The 23662-nt window shown below is 46.4% G+C and overlaps 1 protein-coding gene across 2 annotated transcripts in view; it reads right to left on the bottom strand.

Annotated features, from left to right (window-relative positions):
- NDST1 (N-deacetylase and N-sulfotransferase 1) overlaps positions 1-23657 on the bottom strand; it is a 35097-nt gene extending 11440 nt beyond the window's left edge. Inside the window, exons 1-12 of one of the 2 annotated variants that reach the window (XM_036750971.1) lie at positions 23098-23657; positions 18114-18596; positions 17286-17373; positions 12441-12595; positions 10318-10503; positions 9680-9808; positions 6908-7090; positions 5993-6089; positions 4460-4583; positions 3445-3619; positions 2872-3042; positions 1107-1154 (exon numbers count right to left, since the gene is read on the bottom strand). In XM_036750971.1, the coding sequence (XP_036606866.1) occupies positions 1107-1154; positions 2872-3042; positions 3445-3619; positions 4460-4583; positions 5993-6089; positions 6908-7090; positions 9680-9808; positions 10318-10503; positions 12441-12595; positions 17286-17373; positions 18114-18596; positions 23098-23610 (2352 nt within the window). In that variant the 5' untranslated portion in view covers positions 23611-23657. The remainder of the gene's footprint in view (positions 1-1106; positions 1155-2871; positions 3043-3444; positions 3620-4459; positions 4584-5992; positions 6090-6907; positions 7091-9679; positions 9809-10317; positions 10504-12440; positions 12596-17285; positions 17374-18113; positions 18597-23097) is intronic. The other variant, XM_036750972.1, reaches the window with a different exon arrangement.
- Positions 23658-23662: the final 5 nt, after the last annotated feature.

Here is a 23662-nt window from a genome sequence, read left to right as displayed (position 1 = left end):
CATAATCTGCCAGTGACTAACCAGTCGTGGCAGTGAGAAGGGTACTGGTTTCAAATCCTAAAAACTAGACTGGGCCAGCTAACTTTCTCCTAAATGGACAGTCCCATTAGACTTATCTTCAAACTAAGGCCATTCTGGCTAATGTAGAAATATGCTTTGCATGACTTCATATGAATAATGGGTATTGTATTTCTTAATTTCTCTATTAGTTGGGGGTGGGGCAGATAGAAAGAGGGAGAGAATTGGGAACTAAAAATAAATTTTTTAGAAAACAAAAAAACTAGGGCCCTTCCCAACTTCACAGAGGAAGGAGACCAAGACAAGAGAGAATATACTTGGAATCATGTATTGGGAGCACTAGCTGAAGGAACTGAGAATAAAAGTTTGGTAGAAGAGAAGGCTTAAGAGAACTACAAAAGCTGCCTTCAAAAATTTGGAGGGCTGTCATGTAAAAAAGGGATTAAACTATATTTTGCTTAGCTCCAAAGGGGCAAGACTTGACAACTTGGAAAGAAATTATGGAAATTCTGTACAAGTCACTGGTCCATATCAAATGAGGCAGCTAGGTGGCACAATGCATAGAGCGCTGAACCAGGAGTCAGGAAGACCTGAGTCCAAACTCAGCCTCAGATACCAGCTATGTGACCTTGGACAAGTCATTTAACCTCTTTGCCTCAGTTTCCTCAGCTGTAAAATAGAGATAACAACACCTACCTCCCAGGGGAGGCTCAAATGACATGTTTGTAAAGTGCTTTGTAAACCTTAAAGTGCTTATAAATAAACGCTAGCTACTATTATTTAGAGCTGGAAGAAATTTTAGAAGTCAATGAGTCTAACCCTCTCATTTTACAGATGAAAGTTAAGGGACGTGCCCAGGGCGGGAAAGCTATTAAGTATCTGAAGCAGGTTTTGAACCCAGGTCTCCCTGATTCCAAGTCCAGTACCCCATCGACGAGGCCACACTGGCGATTTCCAGCTCAGGTACAAGGCGGCTCAGCTGCCCTCTGAGACTGAATGATTTTCTAAGTCTAGGCCACTGAGGAAGGCTGAGATGGCTGTGTGTCCTGCGGGAAGTTTTAGGAAAGCAGACACAGGTGAATCCATACCTTTGCTTGTTCAGGATAAGAAACATTTTTCGGCCAGGCATCCAGTCCCTTAGAGAGGAACAACCAAGGGCACACGATGAGCTGCTAGTTTCCTGTACTTATCTGTACAGCTATGAAACATCTGATGGAAGCTGATACTTCAACAGGGTAACAGAGCCCCCCACCCCCACCAGGAGCTGGCTAACCCCTCTTTGAGGGAAAATACATCAATACAAATGAAAATGTTGGCACGAGTACATTGTGGGGATGGGACCCAGGGGCTGGGGAACATAAAAGGAGGAAAATCAGGGTAATAAGGAAACGGGACCATTATTTATTAAATACGTACTGTGTGCCATGCCCTAAGCTAAGAACTTGACAAATATTATGTCATTTGACCCTCACAACAATCCTGGGGGGCAGGTGCTGTTATTATTCCTGTTTTATAGTAGAAGACTACAATTAAGTGACTTGCCCAGGGTCATACAACTAGGGAGTATCTGAGGCTGGATTTGAACTCAGGTCTCCCAGCGCTCTTATCCATTGTGCTAACTGGCTCTATTTACAGGAGAAAGAAATAGGTATTTCAAAAAGAGGCAAAGGCTCAGTAGAGCTGGCCAAACTGGCAGAATAACAAAGCCTACCTTTCTTCCCATCTCCCTGTGAACTATCCTGTGCCTCCCAGTGTCTCTGCTATGTCCCATTCTATAAAGCTCTGGTCCCTAATGATGTCAGCTGACAACAAAGGGCAAATATTTAGGAAATGATTCCTCCTAATATATACTTCAGAGCAACTGGGTCACTGTGGGCTTGCTGATGCTGGGCTATCAATCAACCAACCAATAAACATTTATCAAGTGCCTACAATGTACTTAGCACTGGGATACAAAAGACAGAACCTGCCTTCATGGAGCTCACAATCTAACAGGGGAGACAGCACACAAACAAATATCATACGAAGCAAGCTTTTTACAGAATACCAAAAAAATTTAAAAAGGGAGGGCACTAGAATTAAGAGGAGTTGTTGAAGGCTTCCTGTAGAAAGGGGGTTTTAGTCAGGACTTACAGGAAGCCACTGGATTGAGTGTGGAGGGGGTGACATGCTTAGAGCTGTGTTTTAGGTAAATCACTTTAGTGGATGAATGGAGAACGGATTGGAGAAAGGAGAAACTTGAGGCAGGTAGACCCACCAAGCAGTGTATTACAATAATACAGGAGTTAAGTGATGAGGGCCTGCACTAGAGTCGTGGCATGTCCGAGGAGAGAAGGGGGCATATTCAAAAGAGGCTGCAAAGGTGAAATCATCAGGTCTTGGCAACAATGTGGCTATGGAGATGGGGGGGGGGGGTGGGAGAAAGTGAGGAGTCCAGGATGACTTCTAGGTCATGAGCCTGAGGGACTGGGAGGATGGCTTTGCCCTCCCTCTATAACAACAGGGAAGGGGGACGGTTTAGGGGGAAAGATAATGAGTTCTGTTTTGGATATATTGTGTTTAAGTCTACTGGAAATATCCAAGAGCTGGAGGCAAGGGGGATAGTATTACTCAGGCACCTCCAACATCAGCCACCCTTCCACTGTCCAAAGACAATCAATCTGCCTATGATCTAGCGTTCCCCTTTCAATAAGAAATCAAAAAGCCTTCAAGATCCAAAGACATAAATCTCCCTTGTTAGAGACATGGTGACATATAAAGGGGAGATATTTGAGGACTGTGTCCTAATATCCATATTTGAATCACTTCACCTGAGTCCCATACTATGCCAGAAGGATCTGACCGGGCGGGTACCTGGTTGGCATGGTAAGCGCTAAGCCAGTGCTCGATGTGGGTGGCATACCAGCCAGGAACAAGGCAGCGATTCTGAAGCGCCCGTAGCTTTGGAGAGGCATTAGGCCCTGCCGTGATCACTTCATGGAAGGTGTATTTCAGGGCAACTGGGTCATCATGGGCTCTCTGATGCTGTTGGGTAGCAAGAGACTCAGATTAGCTATGCCCACTCTTCCTACCCAGGACTTGGAACACCCCCACCAGCTGTGACAAAACCTAAACCAACCACTACTTCCTCCTCGTGAGAGACCACATTTTAACCAGGAGACACAGAGCGTAAAGAGGAGGCAGGAAGTCCTCCATCCTCCTCTAAACTCTAGGCGGAAAGCAGCCACGGGAAGTAACAGTGCCCTCCCCCTCCCATACAAAATATAATAACTCAAAGAAAAAAAGCAGTGGTCAAACACTCAGTGAAGCACCTTCCCGACACAAAGTCTTAAAGGAAGCTGAGAGGCAGAAGTGAGGAAGGAGGGCATTCCTAGCAAAAGCAAAAGCAGGCGCAAAGAAATTGGCAACCCCTGGTGCATGGCTCACCTGATACCAAGAATAGGCTCGGTCAGCTGGGTCTATGAGGATGGTGAGGATTTTGGCCTTGGGCAACAACGCAGCTGCCCGCTGTGGGGCCACCTCAGAATCAAAGTAGTTGGCGCTTTTCTCAAAGTAGAAGTCAGAGGTGGTGTTGGAGGGGATAGGGAAGAACTCCATGTACCTGTTCATGGCCCAAAGGGAGAGATTTTGATCTGGGCAGGAAGAGTAAAAGCAGGGGCAGAAGGATTGGGTCCCAATGGCAGCACCATGAGGATTGTAGGTTGGCTAGAGGGCTTTCCTGAGAATGAGAGCTGGGCGACATTTTCTCTTCCAGAGATGAGCTGGGAGCTTGATGGACATTCCACTGTCTCCCTTTCCCCATCCATCCCTTTTGGGGGAAGGCTGGAACGGTGGGATTTTAAGAATTTTATATGATCAAGGTATCCTACCTCTGGCATTGCGGATGGGGGCCAGAATTCAGGGAAAGATCCCCCACCTTTGCCCTGGAGGCAAGTCAGAGACAGGCCAAATAGGAAATGATTAAAAAGTTAGGAAACCTCACTGGATAAGACCTGGCTAGAGCCACATCAAAGACCTGAGGTTATCTCTCCACTGTATCACTAACTGATTACTCCTTTCTAGCCATGGGGGTTTCCATTACTCTCCTTACCTGATGGCTCCAGGGATACTAACCAAATAAAATACTTAGAAGGCCTCAGAAATGAGCACTTGGGGAAAGGAGATTTTTGCTCAATTACTACATTGGTCCAAGAATGTGTTTCAGACATCACTGCTTCTCTTGCTGTTATGGTTTCAGCTCCTGAGACCTAGGCATTACCACCCCGGCCTCTCGGGGATAGGGCTGCCTGTCTCTTCACAGCTTGCCTGAACTCTGCCCCCTTTTTTTCTACAACAGGAACCCCATCAGTTCGTAAACAGCTTCCAGATGCTTCCTGACACCAATGCAGAGCTTCCGATCTGACGTCCCAAGCTGGCCAACAAGATGGAAAGCTCCACTCACCAGTCTATGCCTTTGTGGTAGTTTTGGCCATTGAAAAACTGGATCTCCTCAAAGGTCTCTGGGCTTGGGTAGTTACTGCTCAGGTCGGGGTGCATTCCCAGGAACAGATAAAGGGCCGTGGTGCCTGCAGGATAGAGAAGGGGATAGTCCCTGGACCTCAGCGGTAGCATACTGAAGGAAGGACATCATACTAGGGAGAAGAGGAGGTATTAGGGGACCAATGTTCTTGTTCCCACTCCACCATTTAACTACCTGTATGATCTGGACCAAATTAGTTCTCTCTAGATCTCAGTTTCCTCATATTAGACCATGGGTCTTTTTTCTGTATCACAGACCCTTTTGGAAGTCTGGTGAAGTAAAAGATGCCTTCTCAAAATAATGCTTTTAAATGCATAAAATAAAATATGTGGGATTACAAAGAAAACCAATTATTTTGCAACATAGTTATCCAAGAAATTAAAAGTAAAAAACAAGGTCACAGACTTCAGGTACTCCTAAATGCCTAAATGTTCTCTAGTTTCTTACTATATGTCTATATACTCATGGCTACACATGGAAATCTGGCTTTAGTGAATAATGCTGGAGTGAACGTTTCCAGAATTTGAGAAGAAAGAACACCTCCAGGCAGTCGGTCACTCTAGAGGGCACCGACTACTCCCAAAGGTTTCTTCCCAAAGCAAAGCTCCTCCCTTTTACACCAAGAGACCCCTGGGAGATAACAAGGAGACTTCCCAGCAATCATTTAGTCTCAGAAATCTTCAGTGGTTCCAGCTGTCTCCCAAGTAAAGCTCAAATGTCTTCCCTTGGTATTCAAGAGTCTCTGCAAACTGGCTCATTATCTCATTATATTTTACCAGTCTTACTTCACATGACCCACCTCCACAAACTCTATAGCCCAGAGAAAATGTCCCCTGAACAAACCAACTGATTTCCTGCTTCGGTGGCTAGGCTCACACAAGTGCACTCCATAGGGCTTTCCTTTTCTCTCTTTGCCTGTGAAATTCCCCCTATCCTTTAATGCTAGAAGGACTGGGAATTTAAGAAAACTTCAAAGGGCTAGGTTGTATCAATCGACAGAGTGCATTTTTTGAACCCATAAAGAAAATGAGAGGTAGGATGATGAAAAGTTTTATTTCGAAGTAAAAATCTTTTGTCTCAATTAACATGCCTGGCTGGTTCTTCTTCTTCTAGTCCAACTCAAACACCACTTTCTCCAGAACACCTTTCCTGATCCTTCTGCTGGATAAAACCCTCTTCTTTGGGCCTCCCACAGCACTTTGTACTTGTCTGATGCGCCTGTCATGTAACACTACATGTTGTAGTCATCTGTGTTTGTCTTTTTCCCCTATGAGAAGGGCTCAGTGCTCAGTACACAGGGGCTTGAGTTGTTACTCAGCTTGGGTAGTAGTAGCGCATGTAGATTCAGTCAACAAACTAAGATTCAGAGAAGTCCTATATCCTATCATGATCGTCCCAGGTACACATCAGGGAAGCCAAGCCAGCCAGGCTTCAGGGGCACAGAGGCAGGCATACCTGTTTTTTGGGGTCCAATGATTAAGAGTTTTGGGAACCGGTCACATGTCTTTTCCTTTGACCAGATGTCTTTGTGCCGCTTGTCCTCACAAGGATCCTTAAAAGCAAGAGGACAAACATCACGGAGTGGGGAAAAACCTTGTCTTTTGTTCTACCTACACCAAGGGTAAAACCTTTTTGTGTGTCACTGACCCCTTTGGGAGTCCGATGAAAGTCTATGCATCCCTTCTCAAAGTAATGCTTTTAAATGCATAAAATACATCAGTTTGTAAGGGAAACCAATTATACTGGTTATATATTGGATATATACTGAAAGCTTTATATTATGTAAAATATATAAAACTTTCAAAATAATAAATATATTATGTATAAACACATATGTATTCTGATGAAACCTATGGGCCTCTTCTCAGAATAATGCTTTTGAATGCATAAAATAAATAAGATTATAATGGAAACCAATTACATTGAATACTATATATAATACTGATGTTAATATATCATACATAATTTTAATATACATGTGCTTATATTTTTTAAATTCACAGATCTCAGTTTAAAAACTCCTGCTCTATACCTTGAGCAGCTAGTTTGTTCTACTCCTATCATACTCTGCTTGGTATCAGTGAACTTTTCTCTTCCTTTACTACCCCCAATACCCAACTGTAAGTACTGAGAGGCTGAAAACTGACCTACCTTGGTATCTTGCACAAAACCCAGCACACTGACCTTTAAAAGCACTCATTCAGGAAACGTACGTTCTGGCTTTGGCAGTGGGTACATACATGGGTCTGGAGCTTGAGCTTTCCAACACCACCCGCAGGTGGAGGGATGAGGAATGCCCCTCGTCCTGTCTCATGACTCTCCCACTAGTACTAACCCCCATCCTGGGACGCTGAGCCTCACTTCCCCTACCTGCCACAGGGGGTCTTTCTCCTCAGAAAAGATCTGAAAGTATCGTTGAGCCAGCTGGACTGGGGGCAGCGTCTGGAGCTTCAGGTTGGTCCAAGAGTGAAGGAAGCGCACCAAGTGTTTGAAGGTATACAATCCCAGACGATCATTCCCATAGTTGGACAGGTGGGTCATGAAAATGCTGATCTAGTGAGAGGGGAGAGGGGAGAGGATAAGCAAGCACCTCTCAGCAAGAGAGGCATGAACTCCCACCACTTCCAATTCAGACCAAAGTGTGCCAAAGACAAACAACTCATGAGCCGGTTGATATTGGGGGAGTCCTTTCCCCTCTAATTCTAAAATCAGAGTACTGGACTAGATAAGTATTTCCTAAACTAAGAATGGCACAGAACATTCTTGGAGCCAACATGGGGGCTCACCCCATGATCCCTGCTACCCCGAAGGCTGAGGCTGATGGTTCTCTTGAGCTGGGGAATTCTGAGGTGCACTGGGCGAGGCATCCTCATCCAATTCAGCATTGATACAGTGGACCCCTGCAAGAGGGCGGCCAAGAGGCTGACTAAGGAGGGCTAAGCTGGAAAAGAAGCGGGTTTAAGCTCCTATGCCAATCAAACAATCAAGGTGTGACCGTGTCCCGCATTTCCAACCTGGGTAATATAGGGAAGTCCAAAAGTTTTAATTAAAAATAAAAATAACCATTATTGGGTCTCATATGTATGAAGTTCTTAAGTGCTGACCAGGGCTGGTAAAAGGAAATATTTTTGGTGTAAGGGGAGGAAGGGAACAGTTGACCAAATTCAGAGGCAAAATGAAACAATTTTTAATATCAAAAAATTCACCATTTTTGATATTTTGATATCAAATAATTCCATATTTAATGTTTGACAATTGAAAGTAACAGTAGTGATCTCTACTATCCATTCCAGCTCTGATGTTCTAGGTTCTGACATTGTTAATAACTGAAATTCCATGCTCTTAAGATCCCACCTGGCTCTGAACATCTATAAATGAAGAACATGGTGCCTAGAAAGAGCCCTGGACATGCTGGCATTGAACTCTACTTTTTACTAGTCAGTCAACATGCATTTATTAAACAATTACTGTGTGCTGGGCACTGTAGCAGAAAAGATAAAACGAATCCCATGAATAAGACTGCCAGGCAGGGACTATGGAATTATTCCTTAAAGCAAAAAATATATGGATAGCTCACATACTTTATATACACATAAATATACATGTATACACACAGGTACATAAACTTACATACATATATATCCTAATTACACACACATATGTAATGGCAAGAAAAGTGGGACTTTTTGATGTTTTTTTCTCTTGGAGTGCTTCTCAGCACTAAGGCAATCAAGTGCCTTTGACTGAACCTTGCCTTTGATTGAATCAAGAGTCTTTCATGACCTGCTTAAGTCACAAGAAAGCCCAAGTCACATGAGTTTGAGTCACATAGTTGTGATGCCCTCTGACCCTGAAGAAGTGTATATACACTCTGAGGTTAGCATTTTGCTTTGGGGGCGCACTCATTGGAAGAGTGTTCCTGTGATTTGGCCAGACGAGACTGGGTAGCGTTCAAGGACCACCCCCCCCACCCCACCCCCCACTCCTGCCCCCCGCCACCTCCCCGCTCCCAGCCCCGCTTTGAAAACCCAGATGTTGGTGGTTCTCTCTCTCTCTGGTAACTATGTTCATATTGCTATGGTCATACAGAAGCCTGTCTGTTGATTTGTGTTATTTTTTATGTTTGTAATTTGTATTTGCTCTGAAGTTCACGGTGCTGACTATTTCCTCTGAACTAAGTGAATGAAATAAGTATGTTTAATTAAAGTGAGACTGTAAACCCCTTAAAGTTGCTTTCCTCAGAAAAGTAGATCAAAGAATCTGTGTTAGCAGCCCTCCTGTGTGCTGGTGGTGTTGGTCTTACACCTCCAAGCAGCTGCTAGCAGCATTGTTGTTACAACATATATTCACATGCATGTGTGTAAAAACATGCCTACATGTATTTACATATGTGTGTACAATGATACAGACATAAATTTATGTGTATGGGTACACATGTGCACGCACACACACAAACACATACTACAGTGAGGGAAGAGACGAGTCCAAGACAGCATGTTTCAACCAAATGTTGAAATGAGTAAAACAGACAGCAGGACAAATTAAATGGGAAGAGAGATAAGTGTGTGATCAGTGTGTGTGTGTGTGCGCGCGCACGCACGTACACATCTCATACACGTAGGTTATAATATTTTAATATATATAATATTTTAGAAGGCAAGGCTTGAGAGCCGCAGTGAATAGAACCAGCCTTGGCATCAGGAAGTCAAAGTCCCTCCTCCAACACGTACCAGCTGGGCAGCCCTGAGCAAATTCCTTCCTTAGCCTCTCAGTGCCCCAGGCAGCTCTCTAAGACTAAGTTACAAAGGAATTGCTGAAGTCCCTGCCCTGGTGGAGGGAGATATCAAATTGGGGATTTCCTAGACCTGTGAAATCTTGGTTTTGGTTGTTTTGTTTTTTAAGGCAAGTGTTGCTATTATCTATAGCGTTTTATATGTTAGGGATGAGGAAATGAGGGACCAGAGAAATTAACTGACTCACCCAGGACTAGAATTCTGATCTCCTGACTCCCCACCCATTTCTAATACACAGAACTATGTCCAGCCCACACCGGAGCCCACAGGGCACCCTTGGCCTTGGCCACAGACAGAACTGAGGCTGCCAAGGACCCCATCAGGCTGCAGTAAGGAGGCTGGCACTCACGGGATTGAGCAGCACAGTGAGGAAGAGCTCTCCCCCATTGATGATTTTGTCCAGTTCGCTGGAGCCTCCGGGGTACTCATTGTAGAATATGGTGTGGGTAAAGAGGCCACAGGTCTGTCGGGGAAGGACCTAAATGGGGAAAGGAAGGAGAAGAAAAGGAATTGGTACCTTGCTAGCAGGGGCAGATCTTGAGGCACAGTTCAACTAGACAGATGCCCTCTACTCCACAAAAACAAGAAGTCTCCAGACTGGGCCAGGGAGTTCTGTCCATGGTGGAGGGTTTTCCTTCAAGCCCATCAAAGCAACCACTTTCCCAGTGGGAGTGGACCAAGCATGGGTCTCCTAATGAACTGGCTGGGGCACCCAGGCTGGCAGCGCCCAGGAACAAGGTGGCAGAAGCAGCAGATGCCCCAGCACAACCCTCTCCAAAGAAGGTCCCCAAGTAGTCTGGACAACCCTTTCTATGCCACAATAAACAGGCTCGTTACCACTGACAACCAAGAACAGAGTTTTAGGATAACATCGAAGAATAGGGCAAAGATGACTCGACACATCACCTATTGAGAAGTACCACCCACTTCCCTGTGAGTGTCTGACCCTTCTAGCAAACAGGAAGCAGGCAATCTTCATTAACCTACCATGATCCCGTTGTGGATGAAGCCACGGCGGTAACGAGCAGGCTTCAGGTGGGGATACTCCTCTGTGCTGGTCACCCGGATGTCCCACACCTGCTTCCAGGCCTCATAAAGCTGCATGTGCACAGGGTACACACCGGAGTGGTGGGGGGCCACAGCATAGCCCATGTCGGTGGGGATCCCATGCTCCTACAACCAGGGATGGTGTGAGGGAGGGCAGTGAGCACAGTCATTGGGAAGGTCCTTTCCCTCAAGGCCTTGGCTTCCCCTTCTACTGTTAGTAGTTACATACCAAACACACTGAAGGTGACAGGTTTCTCCCCCAAATCGAGGAAACAAGATACAGACATAAGTTCATAGAACTAGTGCTAGAAGGAATTTCAAAAGCCATCTAGTCCACTCCTCTTTACAGATGAGGAAACAGGTTCAGGGAAGTTAAGTGCCCTACCCAAGGCCACACAGGTGGTAAACATCAGAAGCAGCATCCGAACCCAGGTCCTCCATCTACCTAGAACCAAAGGTCTTTCAAATGTATCTCTCTGCCACTCCTAAGCAATGTTTCTGAGTTGGAGGAAAGTCTTTTTCCGGGTCTTGGAAAACTGGTTTAGTTTAAGATCTGAAGCAGACACAGCTTCCTGGGTCAAATCCCATGTCCTACCTCCCATCTGGATCCTGATCTCAAGGGCCTCACACCAGTCTCTTCTCATACCAGGTCTCAAAAGTCACCTTTCACATCTGCTCCTTCAACTACTTTCTCCCAAAAGGTTCCAGTCAAACCCCAGATCAGACTTCTGATCATGGTCTTCCAAATTCTTCAACCGGCAGCATCACTGTCCTCTCCTCCACTCTGTCCAGCTCAGGGAAATCCCATCCAGAAAGCTACCACCGGTACCCTAGTACCCTCCCTAACCCCCCTGACTCTATTATGATTCCATTCAAAATATTCTATGTGTCCCATCAGTGATGACTAGCTGAATACCAAACCTCTCTTGTTTTTATATTTATTTTTACAAATACACACACACACACACACACACAGCTTAGCAGAGACCAATTCTGGGGTCTACTGTCCATACCCCTTGCCCCAGGCTGCCTTGACCCATCCTTATTCTCTCCAGCCCAGAGCCTGTTTGTGCTCGAGTGCTCTAGCTGTGGCTCTGAGCTAGAGTTTCTAGGGAACCCCATTCCTGGAGTTCTAAGCCACCATTGTCTCCCCTCCTTGTCCAACACTGATCTCAAATAGCTTCCAAAGGAGACTGACAAGGTTTCTGGCTGCAGCATTCAGCAGTAGTGCAAACCCAGGGGATTACTCTAAATTGGTCATCTAAAACTGGAATCAGGTTGAGAACAGAAGAGCCTGTTTCAATGGATGGCTAATGAGGCAGAAGAGCAAGAGGCCTAAGCAGGGGAGGGGGAGCCAATGGCACAATCACCAACCCTCTGCCACCTCTGCCCAGGCTCCCTTGGGCCTGACACTGCCAGCCCTCGAGGCTCTCAGAACAACCAGTCCTAAGTGGGGAAGAGATCTATGTGATCTCTGGACAAACAAGGTGACTCAGATCCCACCACTTACGTGTCTGGTAGGTGTGGGACAGACATACAACATGAAAAATTAAAACACCTCCCTTTGAGCCGCTCCTTCCCCACAACCCATTAGTGGACAAAAGGAATAATGAAACTCTTTTAGATATTTCGCATATAAACAGTCGTGACCGTATATTTGTTTGAACAACCTATTAAATCCAAAACAAATCTATTTCCTCTCATTTCTCCCTCCCATGAAAATAAAAAGATCAAATTACGTCCCTTTTCCAAGCCCCACCTCCCTCAAAGAAAGGACCCTTGATCCCACCTTCCTCTTGCTTTCTAGGGAACGCATCCAGCTCTCTACTCATTCACCTTCACATCCGGTCACAGACTGGCTTGGACTGTCCCTCACCGTTAAATGAGTGTGAATCTTCCCTCTTCAGCTAAACTATGAGCAAAGGCCATAGCCCCATCCTTTCTCTCCCCCGGCAGGGCCGAGTACACACCCTGAGTGGGGTATCGAGGAGCAGGGTAAGGTTGGGGGGAGAGGAGGGGAAGGGCCAGGACGCACCCCAACCCAGAGAAGGGGTCTTACTCACGACAGCGAACTTCTTGTTGAGGGCCATCTGCTCAGCCAGGACAGACTGATTATGGAAAAGGTGGGGCTGCATGTGACTCCACATGTGTGGGAACCACCAGAACTCCTTCACGTAGGACAAGAGCAGGTCGTCACCGTCATCCTCGGCGTCTGTACCTGGTGATGTCATGTCATGTCAGGTCAGGTCACACCCTGGCCAGCCTGGCCATTGGGGGAGTATGTGAAACCAACAAAAGCCAAGGAAAGTCAGCCTTAAGATCAAGTTCGCAACATGGGAACTGCAGACTACGGACCGAGGTGGGACAGAGAGAAAGGGACAGAGTTGTGAAACCCCATAAACAAGGGAAAAGACTAAATAATATATAGCATACTATATGCATTACTGTTTTTCAAATAAAGATATAATTTTTAAAAGATAAAGTTTTTTTTAAAGCAGAATCATAGCTTTAGAGCTGGAAGGGACCTCAGAGGTTCAAATATGGCCTTCTACTTACTAGCTGAGTAACCCCTAGGCAAGCAAATCACTTAGCCTCCATTTGCCTCAGTTTCTTCATCTGTAAAACGGGGATAATAACGGTACCTACCTCCCAGGGTTGCTGCAAGGATTAAATGAGAGTATTTATAAAGTGCTTAGCACAGCGCCTAGCAAGTAGGCACGATATAAATATTAGTTATTATTATCATCACTACCAAGGTCATACGAGTAGCAAGTATCAGAGGATTTGAACCCAGGCCCTCTGACTCCAAAGCAAATAGTCTTTTCATCATTGTACTACACTGCCTCCTATAGGCTTTTAGAGGTGAAATATATTCTGAATAACAGTGCTCATCGAACAATATCTACTTTTAATTACCCAAACTAATTTGAAGGGTAGGGAGGGGCAAAGATAACCTCCAAATCACGCCTATTTGGTTTGGGAATATGGTCTAAGATTTATTCCCCCAACAAATTTACCTTTCTCATTAGGTTCTACCTGCCTCTGAGATTTCAAATAGGATTGTCTGGCCCCCCCACCCCTGCCGGGCCCAGCACACATATAAACACCCCAACTGAGAGCAGGGGATCAGGAAAAACTCCTGACACCTGCTGAAAGAGCAGGGACCCGGTGTGGGCTGGGGTACCCAGGAGGGCCGATGCCAAGGTAACAGCGCCAGCACATCCAGGCCCAGCTGAGGCACAGACCAGTCAGGGCGCATAGACAGACAGCAGGCGCATCAAATGTGAACCATGAACCCCTGCTTCCTGAGATTAAAAATAGGTGAAAAGCTACACCTTTCCCTACCACCTGATTATAGCAGAGACTTCAGGAGCAATACATGCACCAAGGGAAGTACGTTTGCTTTAAGGACCAAAAGAACTAATACATTCCCAAGGGACCCATTGTCAAGTCAACTGAGTGCTGTGGGTTGGGGGGAGCACTGCAAGCCAACACTGAGATGTGACAAACAAACCAAGAAAGCTCAAGCCACTTCAGGAGGCATTAGAAGAGCCATTGGCGTATATTTTACAAGACAAGGAAGATGATCGATCAATCGATCTACTGTTCCACTGCTCTTTGCTTTTGATCAAACCACAACTGGAGTGTTGGATTCAGATGCAGGCATCCTATGCAAACACTGACAGCCTGAAATGTATCCAGGAGGGAAAACCACATGGACAGAGGACTGAAAAAAATACCATCAAAGGAACAGACTAGGGATGCTTGGCTCAAAGGAGAGAAGACTTCAGGGGGAATGTGGTCACTACTGCCAAATATATCCAAAGGCTTCTCCTCTTAGAGGGATTAGATTTATTCTGAATTACCCACAGAGAACTAGGAATGATAGGTGAGAGTTAGAGGGCAGCAGATTCACAGAACTGCAGAGCTTGGGAGGGACCTCAGCAACCCTCCAATGGAACGCTGACCCTCGAAGACTCTCCACCAGGCCATACCAGACCAGTGTCTGCTTGAAGACCTCCAGAAAACCCAGCCCCCTCTGCTTTTGGATGGCTCTAATTGTTAGGAAGTTTTCTCCTCTCTTCCAGCTTCTATTTGATGCCTCACAACTTCTACCCACTGCTCCTCGTTCCAACCTCTGGGATCAAAAGGAACAATTCTAATCTCTGTCTTCCACGTGAGAAGCCCTTCAGATATCTGAAGATACCCTTCAAGTCCTCTCCTCTCCTCCCCATCCTGGCTGCCATTCTCTGTACATTCTCTAATTCAATATAAGAGAAGACTTTCTTAACAATTAGAGCTAACAGGCTGCCTGGTGAGAGAGTGAGTGAGCCGCCCATCATTGGGAGTATTCTAGCATAAGCTAGATCACCCTAAAAATGAATATTAAAAATTGTTTTTACATGTAATTGGGAAAAATATTATTCAAAAAATAAGGCTGGACGAAAATGATGAAGGGTCCCTCTCTATCCTGTTAGTCTATGATTCTAAGATTCTGTAATTTTATAACAGTTTATCCCCCCTCCTATGTCTCCCTCTATCCCTTCAGAAAACCCAACCTTGGGCCTCTTCTTCCTCTCCCTCATCCCCAAGTTAGTCAATCTCTCCCTCACAGCTCAGGAGGAAGCTCATGGTTCTTACAAGCGATGCCTGCACCGATACTTTCCTTGGGAAGGCAGCGATATCTGTCATCTCAAGGCTACCCTTCTCCCTGTGCCTTTCTGTGATCTGCAGCCACTACATTTTTCCCAGCATGCACCATCATCGCATCCTGGAACATGCCCTATACCCAACTTCCCCAGTCAGGTGAGTTCAGTCACCTCTCAGGGGTCTGTTCTAAGCATTTACCACCACTCTCTTTCCTCTAACATCTATATCTGGGTCCCAAACTGCCAAGAGGTTAGCAAAGCAGGCACTGATGAGGTCAAACATGTGCCACAGGAACACGTCCAGATGTGGGCCGCAGCTCAGACGTCAGTGATTAGTTCATTGTCTGTGTCTCTTGACAAGTAATCCACAATCAGCCTAAACAGGCAACTCCTAATCAAATATCTACTGCTGGGGGATCCAGTTCTATGATTGAATCTGTATAGGAAACTCTACCAACACAACTTAGAGTCGAGTTGACGGGGGAGTAGGAGGTCAAGTGACTTGTCCTGAGTCTCAATGCTACTTATCTGAGGCCAGACTTGAAGCCAGGTCTGTCTGACTACAGGGCCTGCATCTTTTTTCTTTTTTAATTTCATTATTTTTAAACCATTTTTGAATACTATTTTATTTTTCCCAGTTATGTGTACAAGCAATTTTTGACATTCATTTTTAAAAATTTTGAGTTCCAAATTCCTCCCTCCCCTCTCCCTGAGAGGGTAATCAGCAATTTGATATAGGTTTTATACGTGTGCAATCATTCTGCTCTCTTTTCCTACTAGACTTTTTATTCTGGTCCAGACCTGGGATTTTATTCATGTAGGAAATCCTCCACGAGAAAACGTTCTCTATCGAAGCAGATCAGCACCTTCTCTGCACTCAGAGCCTTAGAGTGGCCCACGGTCCTGAGAGTTTAATGATACCCTGGGTCACACAGTCAGTGTGTGTCAGGGGCAGGACTTCACCCAAGTCTTCCCGATTCCCTCTATTCTTTTACTATCAGTGTTGCTGACTCAAACCCTTCATGAGATTTCTGTCCTCCTCCTTAGCTGCTTTCCACCGGACAGATGTCAGTCTGGGGGACAGAAAAGGAGATTTATCCCCACCTCCAAATCCTTCTTTGGTTAAGGGTTGGGCGGGGAGAAACAACAGGTATAGAATGCTACATGTAACACCCGGGTTAGTTGTGCAGGACTTTTCTTCCCCTGTCTTACTCTTCATTACTATACCCGTATTATTATTTATCATTTGGTATTACTCTTTGTCACGGGAGGGAGGATACAGTGGGATATCTTAGGTATTCTAAAAAGATATCAGCACAAATCTGTTTGTTTGGATTTTTAAGGGAGATTTAAAGTGACCTAAGGAGTAGTCCTTCCTAACAAGCACACACGCCCACTGGGAAGCAGCTAACAAGACCAGTGCTTCCTCAATCTAAGCAAACACAGTAATTACCATCCAGAGACATCCAAAAGGAGACAACAACCCAGGGAGAGCCAAGCCACAAAACTGTACCTTTCTGCTGCCCACATGGCTTGCCATGTAAAAGCCTAAATGAACAGATCCTTGGAAAGGCAAATCAGGGATCGTTTACTCCCCCTAATAACTGTGAGTACGCCAGCAGGGCTTCTAAGAGGACTCCTGCATGCCAGAAGCATAGAGAGTCTCTCTCCGTAGAATCCCAGAACAGGAGCATACAATGCACTGGGTCTAACCCCTTCATTTTAGAGAGGGAAAAACTGAGGCCTAGGGAAGCGACTTGCACAAGGTCACACCATGAGTTACGGACAGAATGGTGCTCCTGCTCCTCCATCTCAATTTCCCTCCTGGAGACAACCCACTGGGAGCCTCAATCTCTATCTTGATTCCAGGATCATCCTCAAAGGCTGGGTCATCCACACTGGGCCTTGCTCAATTGGAATAGGGGTGTTTAGAAGCCCAAGATCCCAGGGCTCACAGAACGCAGATTCATAGTGCGGGGTGTGAGCTCAGCTCAAGAAGGTAGCAGAAGCCACTGAACTGAGCGGATCTCAGGCCAGTACAGGGGATATCCCCCTGAGCTTTTGTTTGGTGGAGTCATGTATGCTGCCAAAAACCAGGGCCTGATATCTGCCTCCTTAACATCCTAGACACCCCCCATCACGCTGAGTTGAAATTAGCATGGGGGACGTAAAGTGCTGGATGTATCTACACCTTGGGCTAAAGGTACAGGTGAGGGAGGTTTTCATGGGCCAGGTCACAGCTCTAACACACTTCCTTACCTGTGTGGAAGAATTTCCCTGAGTACCCCAGGTTGAAGGTGAAGTTTGGGATGTGTGTGCGCAGTTCATTCTGGGTGTCAAAAAGGGCCTAGGTAAGAGAGAAGGAGGAAAGGATGAGAGTTACTCCTGCCCCCTCACCCAGCTGCTCACCAGGCTCACTCCCACCACCCACTCTTGATTACAGGCACTCTGTCTTCCTTCTGTCCTTTCCGCAGCCCTGAAAGTGCACTCAAACTCAGGCTCTATTACTCCTTCCATTTTCCAAAGGTAGGGGAAATGAGGACCCCAAAAGGGAATGGACAATGCACAGAAATCAGTAACAGGACCTAGTGTGACTGACCCAGCCCCACCCCACTGAGTGGTATCTGCACGAGGGGTCACAACTTGCATTCGTCACAAGAGGGAAGGGGCTTCAGATATGGCAGGAAGGAATAAGGTAAGACAGCTGGGTGTACTTCCTCACAATGTGATGTAGATGCTGCGACATTTCACTGAATCACAGATAAAGATCCCTTAGAGATCCTCTAGTACAAATCCAACCCCTCCCTGCTGGCCACTTTTGGACTGGGATAAACCTGAGACCCCCAGAGGGGAAGTAATTTGTCTAAGGTCACATAACAAGTTTGTACCAGAACCAGGACTAGAACCAAGGCCTCCTGATTCTAAATCCAATGCTTTTTCCAATGCATATACAGGGTCCCGCCAGGGTCCTTCCAGTGCACAAACAATACCTCGGCCTGGGCCATTCACTAATAGGTCTCTCAGGAGTCCTCCCTCACAGGCTAATGCGGCGGCTCCTGGTTCAGATGCCAAGGCCCCCATCCATACCTTCACGTCCTCCACCTTCATCCGGGTGCCCTCCTTGCCCACAAAAATGTCATCGATGTCCACCAGGATATAGCGGTCCAGGGGCAATGAAAGGCGCTTGCCAGTGAGGAAAGCGACAGCATCCACAAAGACCAGCTTATGCAGCCAGAAGTTGAGGTTGTTGCCGAAGAGCACTCGCTGGATGCCATCGTGCAGCCCCAGGTCCTGCACCACCGTGGTGTGCAAAGCCGCACCGACGCTGAGGTGGGGGATGGACTCGGCCGACTTGGTCTTGGCCAGCAGCACCGGCTCGTAGGTGGAGTGGTTGGACTGGAAGACGGTCCAGTCGTCCCCAGGCAGGAGGCCCTTCTCTACCTCGCTGGGCCGGGTCACATACAACAGTGGGGACTTGGGGTTGATGCTGCAGTCCTTCAGGCCCAGGTTCGAATGGAGGAAGAGAGGGAAGCCCTTGAGCTGAGCACTCAACAGGCTATTCTCATTGGCCTGTAGGGAAGGAGAGAACAATAAGGGACACGGGAGAGAGAACATTGACTGGCTTATTTATGCCTTACACATAACCATGAGGAGTCTGGCAGCACCCTGGCAAGGTGAACACCTACACCTTCTGAGAGGTCACGTTCTAAATGTCTATAAAGGGTTTTCCTCATAGAAACCTTCCAAGTTAGGCAGCTAGTAAATGTCAGAACCAGGACTAGAACCCAGCGCATCCTGACTCCAAGTTCAATGCTTTCTGCACTACACATCACTATGCTTCCAGAGACAGTCAGTCAACAAGCATTTATCAAGCACCTACTCTGTGTGAGACACTGCACTCACAGCAGGGGTCTCGAGACAAAGAAAGAAAACAGTGCCTGCTCTCGAGAAGCTTATGTTCCAAAGGGGAGAAAACATGTAAATACCGAGGTACGTACATAGTTATACAGAATAGATGAAAGGAAACCTCAGAGGGGAAAGCACTAGCAGGTGGGAAAAGCAGGAGGGAACTCCTGTGGAAGATAGGATTTGAGCTAAGTCTTAAAGGAAGCTGAGAGGCAGAGGTAAAGAGGGAGGGCATTCCGGGCAAAGGCAAAAGCCTGTGCAAAGGCATCATTTTTTGGCAACCCCCTAAAACACAGTGCCCTGAGCAGCCCCCTGGCTTGCCAGGGTCTTAGAATGGCCTTAATAATGGCTGGAATTTAGACGGTACCTATGATTACAGAGACTCCTACCTCACTGGATCCTCACCCCAGTCCTGTGAGATAGGTAGTGCATTATTCCCCTTTCACAAAAGAGCTAATTGAGGTGCATGGTGAGAAACTGACCTGCCTGCCTCGGAAGAGCAAGGACATGGCAGTCAGGCCCAGCTCTCCTAACTCTCAGCCCAGAGCTTTTGATACCACAGCCCTCTGACATGTCTACACCCTCACAACAAAAGAGAGCTGGGAAAGATGAGAAGGAGCATGGGGAGCAGTGAGACTAAGATACAACGTCCACCATGGAGATCTAGCAAGTCCAAGGGGTTAGACAAAGTTGCACAGCTAAGCTTTTTTTATATATATTTTGAACATTTGCCTCTGAGCAATCACAGCATGGGACACACAAGAGCTCCCAAACATGTGCCATCACCCCTACTACAAGCCAAGTCCTTCTGCATTAGTGATGTCCCTTGCAGCCGGGGCCCTGCAAGGTCATTTAGTCCAAATGTGCCAGATAAACAAAACTCCTCTGAAACATCCTCAACCAGAAGGCTCTAACTTAACATCTCAAGTTAACAATGAACTTACAACCTCCCAAGACAATTTCTGCTTTAAAAACTTCCATGATCACAAGGGTAAATTCCAAACCATCCAGCATCTAAAGCCCTCAAGAATCTAGTTCTGAGCTATTTTCCAATATTATCTCCCACTACTCCTCAAAACACATCCTCTGCTGTAGCCATGATCCAACCACACCTTACCCTCTTGCTAACTTCTACTTCAGTTGCTCCTCATTGTATTCTCAATGGCTAGAGTTAACCCGCCCATTTCTCTTCCCTTAATTCTAAACCTCAAGTTCCAGCTTGAGTCCTGTTTCCTCTAGAGAGCCCTCCCTGACTCTTCCACAATAACCTCTCCCCTCTCTGACCTTCTCTATAGGCCTCAAGTCTCTCTGCTCCTCTTTATATTTCTCATACACTGCTGGACTTTGGTAGGTATCTATATGCTGTCCCTCCCAATTTGATTCTTAACTCCTGAAAGGAGGGGGACTGATTAATGTTATTTTTGGAATCCTACAGTTTAGAGACAGAAAGGAGATAATATACTATGATGAAAGGAGTCTCAGGACATCAGGAGACCTGACATCTGGACTTGGCTCTGTCACTTGACAGGTTATGGGACCTTAGGCTAATGTTCCTCTCCCTGGATGGACCTCGGTTTCCTCACCTATAAAATGAGAGGTTGAGACTAGATAATCTCTTAAAGTCCCTTTATGATCTTCAAACCTTCACATTGCCCACAAAAATCAACACTGAACTGCAACTTGAGAATTATAGGCACTGGATTCCTTTGGGAACTTATTCTCCTGATCCTTCCACTAGATCAGAGAGTAACCTAAACCTCCAGGGGTGGTCAGCTCCAGCTTTGCTCCACAGCCCGTCGTGACATATCATGACCACCAGTCAACACATTTGAGGAAAATGACCCAGCTTGCAGCCCTGACCCATAGCTTAAGAAGCAGGAGCTGTGACTCTTCCAGATGACCCATCTGAGGTCTCCCTTAACCAGCCTAAACCAACTTTCTTAATCTTCCTGTCTCTAGGAAAGTAAAGTGGCCCTGACATTTGATCCCTGCCAGAAAGGAGGTATCATGCTACACTGGAAAAAACTACCAGCTTAGAACTGGGTTCAAAACCCAACTCTCTACCAACTATTACCTGTGTGACCTTGACAAGTCATTTGCCCTTGATGGGAGCTGGTAAGGGGGGCAGATAGTCTCTAAAATCCTTTAAGCTCTAGAGACTATGAAAAGTTTTCCCTACCCCTACAACTCCCAGCATTTGCATTTTATGGAACAGTTCACTTGCAGGTTACTCCTTTTGCTCTCTCTCACTTTCCTGGTACGGTCTCGCCCCACTCCCATGCTCAGAGGGCAGTCTCTGATTAAGCTCATTGCAGAGGATAGCTCAGAGTCCAGGAGGAACAAAAGTCAGACAAGGTGGAGAGCTGAACTGCATTTCACTGCTCTAAATTATTAGACTGCGAATATCTTTGACAAGTTGTCATCCAGCCACTGCTCAAAGATTTCCACTGATGGAAACCTCATCTCTCCTTCTTCCTACTCTCCCCACCCGAAAATAGACCCCTAAGACAGTCTTGATAACCCTAGTATGTTACATGCTCTTCCTTCTTTCAAAGTAAAGCCTGAATATTCTCTATGTTATCTATGTAGGACCATATGGCTCCTCCAACAGTAACTGCTTTCCTCCTCCCTTGAGATTCCCACATTTCTATTTACCTTCCCCTACAGCCAGATGTTCCTGTCCTCCCGCACATCTGCTCACTGCTGTTTCCTTGGACAGACAGGGTGTCCCAGAACAATTCATGTCATTTTGTGTGTGTTTTTGTTTCATTTTGGTTTTCTCCCTGACTGGCTGTCCTCCATGCCCAGAATGCTCCTGGTCCTCATCTCTAGCTCCTGGCTTCCTTAGCTTTGCTCAGGTCCCAACTAAAATCACATCTTCTATAGGAAACCTTTTGTGATCCCCTTAATTCTAGTGCCTTCCCTCTGTTGATTTTCTCCCATTTATCCTGTATGTTTCTTGGGTGTACATAGTTGTTTGCCTGTTGCCTCCCCTACTACACTGTGAGCTCCTTGACAGCACTGACTTCGTATCCCCTGTGCTTAGCATAGTGCCTGGCACATAGTAGGTGCTTAATAAATATTTACTTACTGACTACATTAAGACTTCTGGGACACCCCGTATAAGTGCTCTCTCTCCTCCAGTCTCGCTGACCCACTAACAGAATCACTGGGGGCTACCTCCAGTCATCCTAATCTTTATCTCGCTGCTGCACCCAAATGGCTCCAGAGGAGGAAGTGAGGCTGCACACCCCTGCCTCGTTTAAATCCAATTCACTTGCATGTCATGGCATCACCTCCCTGATGCCATGGTCCTCTTCCAGAACGAAGGGCAAATGACAACAACAAGAAAATCACTGTTGAGCTCAAGGAGGGACAACAAACTCTCTTTCCATACAATAATAACAGTAATTACAAATATTTATAAAGCACTTTAAAGAACCACAGGACCAGGATTTACCTCTATGACCTTGACCTTGACCTTACTGAGACTCAGTTTGTTCGTTTTAAAATGGACTGATCATGCCCTCTCAAAGGGTATAAACGAACCAACAAAACCCCTTTTTTTTTCCAGAGAGCTTTAAGTGCTCAGGCCAACTTTCTATAAAGTTTGTACTCTAAATCCCAATCCTAGAACTTGCTGATTCAATCATTTGCTGAACCTGGAAAAAGCCATTAGAGGCGTCCAGCAGTAAATCCTATGATCCTAAGTAGGGCTTAGGCTCCAGAGGCTGGGTCACTATGGCTTCCTACTTAACATCCCATCGTTCATATCCAAAGATAGCACTCTGACTCCACCCTAGATGGGATATATGCTTTGAACTGTTATCTCTAGCAGATGGCGCTCAGTACCTCTTGTAACTCATTGCAGGTATCTGTGAGACAGCTGGCTAAGGCAAATACTCTCTCCCTCCCCTAAGCCTTCTGGCAAGGGCCAGGACTGGGATAGAGATCTGAGACTGGCTAGAGAACAGAAAAATGCTAACGGGTTCAGCCAAGCGCAGAACTATAACATTCCGGCCACCAGGGCACCCCACTCTAGCACCCAAGACACCTGGCCAAAAAAAGCAGCACTAACCACCCCCTTTCCCACATCCCTAGCTTGACTAAAGCTTTTCCCTCCCCTTCTTCCCTCACAGGATGTCTCTTCTCCAAACCCAGCTACCTTGAAAAAGCCAATGATGCCAACACCATACTCCACACAGTATTTGTCCAGCAGCTCCCGGTTCCAGGCGTCCAGGTTGACATACTTGAGGATGTTCTCATAGATAATGAGCGCAAATCGACCCCGATCTTTGTCTGTGAGAGTGGGCATGTCCCCCTTCCCGGGGGCGATCTCTGTCCGGTACTTGAATCGGCTAGACTCAAGAATGGCTACGATCTCCTGGCCCAGCTGGGAGTACAGGCTCTCCACGAACACCAGCACAAGGGGATCAGTTCGTGATGATGAGGAAACCTTAAGGGTCTTGAGGGGGAGTAGGCGTGATGGAGTGATCTGGGGCTCCTCATTACAGTCAGGCCCAGTGACCGCACCTGAGGGCTCCAGGTTCCTCTTCCAGCCATACAGGTAATAGGCAGAGACAAAAACGCTGAGCAGGCAGAAGGCAAACAGCAGGAGCAGCACGGTCTGAGGGGATGCCTGCCTGCAAAGCCTCCTTAGGCACAGGGGGATGGGCATCCTGGCTCCTCAATGTTGCTTAGCAACCACTTCCCCCACCCCCCCACCCCCC

This window comes from Trichosurus vulpecula, chromosome 3, assembly GCF_011100635.1.
Source record: "Trichosurus vulpecula isolate mTriVul1 chromosome 3, mTriVul1.pri, whole genome shotgun sequence".
Classification (NCBI taxonomy): domain Eukaryota; kingdom Metazoa; phylum Chordata; class Mammalia; order Diprotodontia; family Phalangeridae; genus Trichosurus; species Trichosurus vulpecula.
Note: the sequence above shows the minus strand (reverse complement) of the source record. Positions and strands in the feature narration are given on the sequence as shown.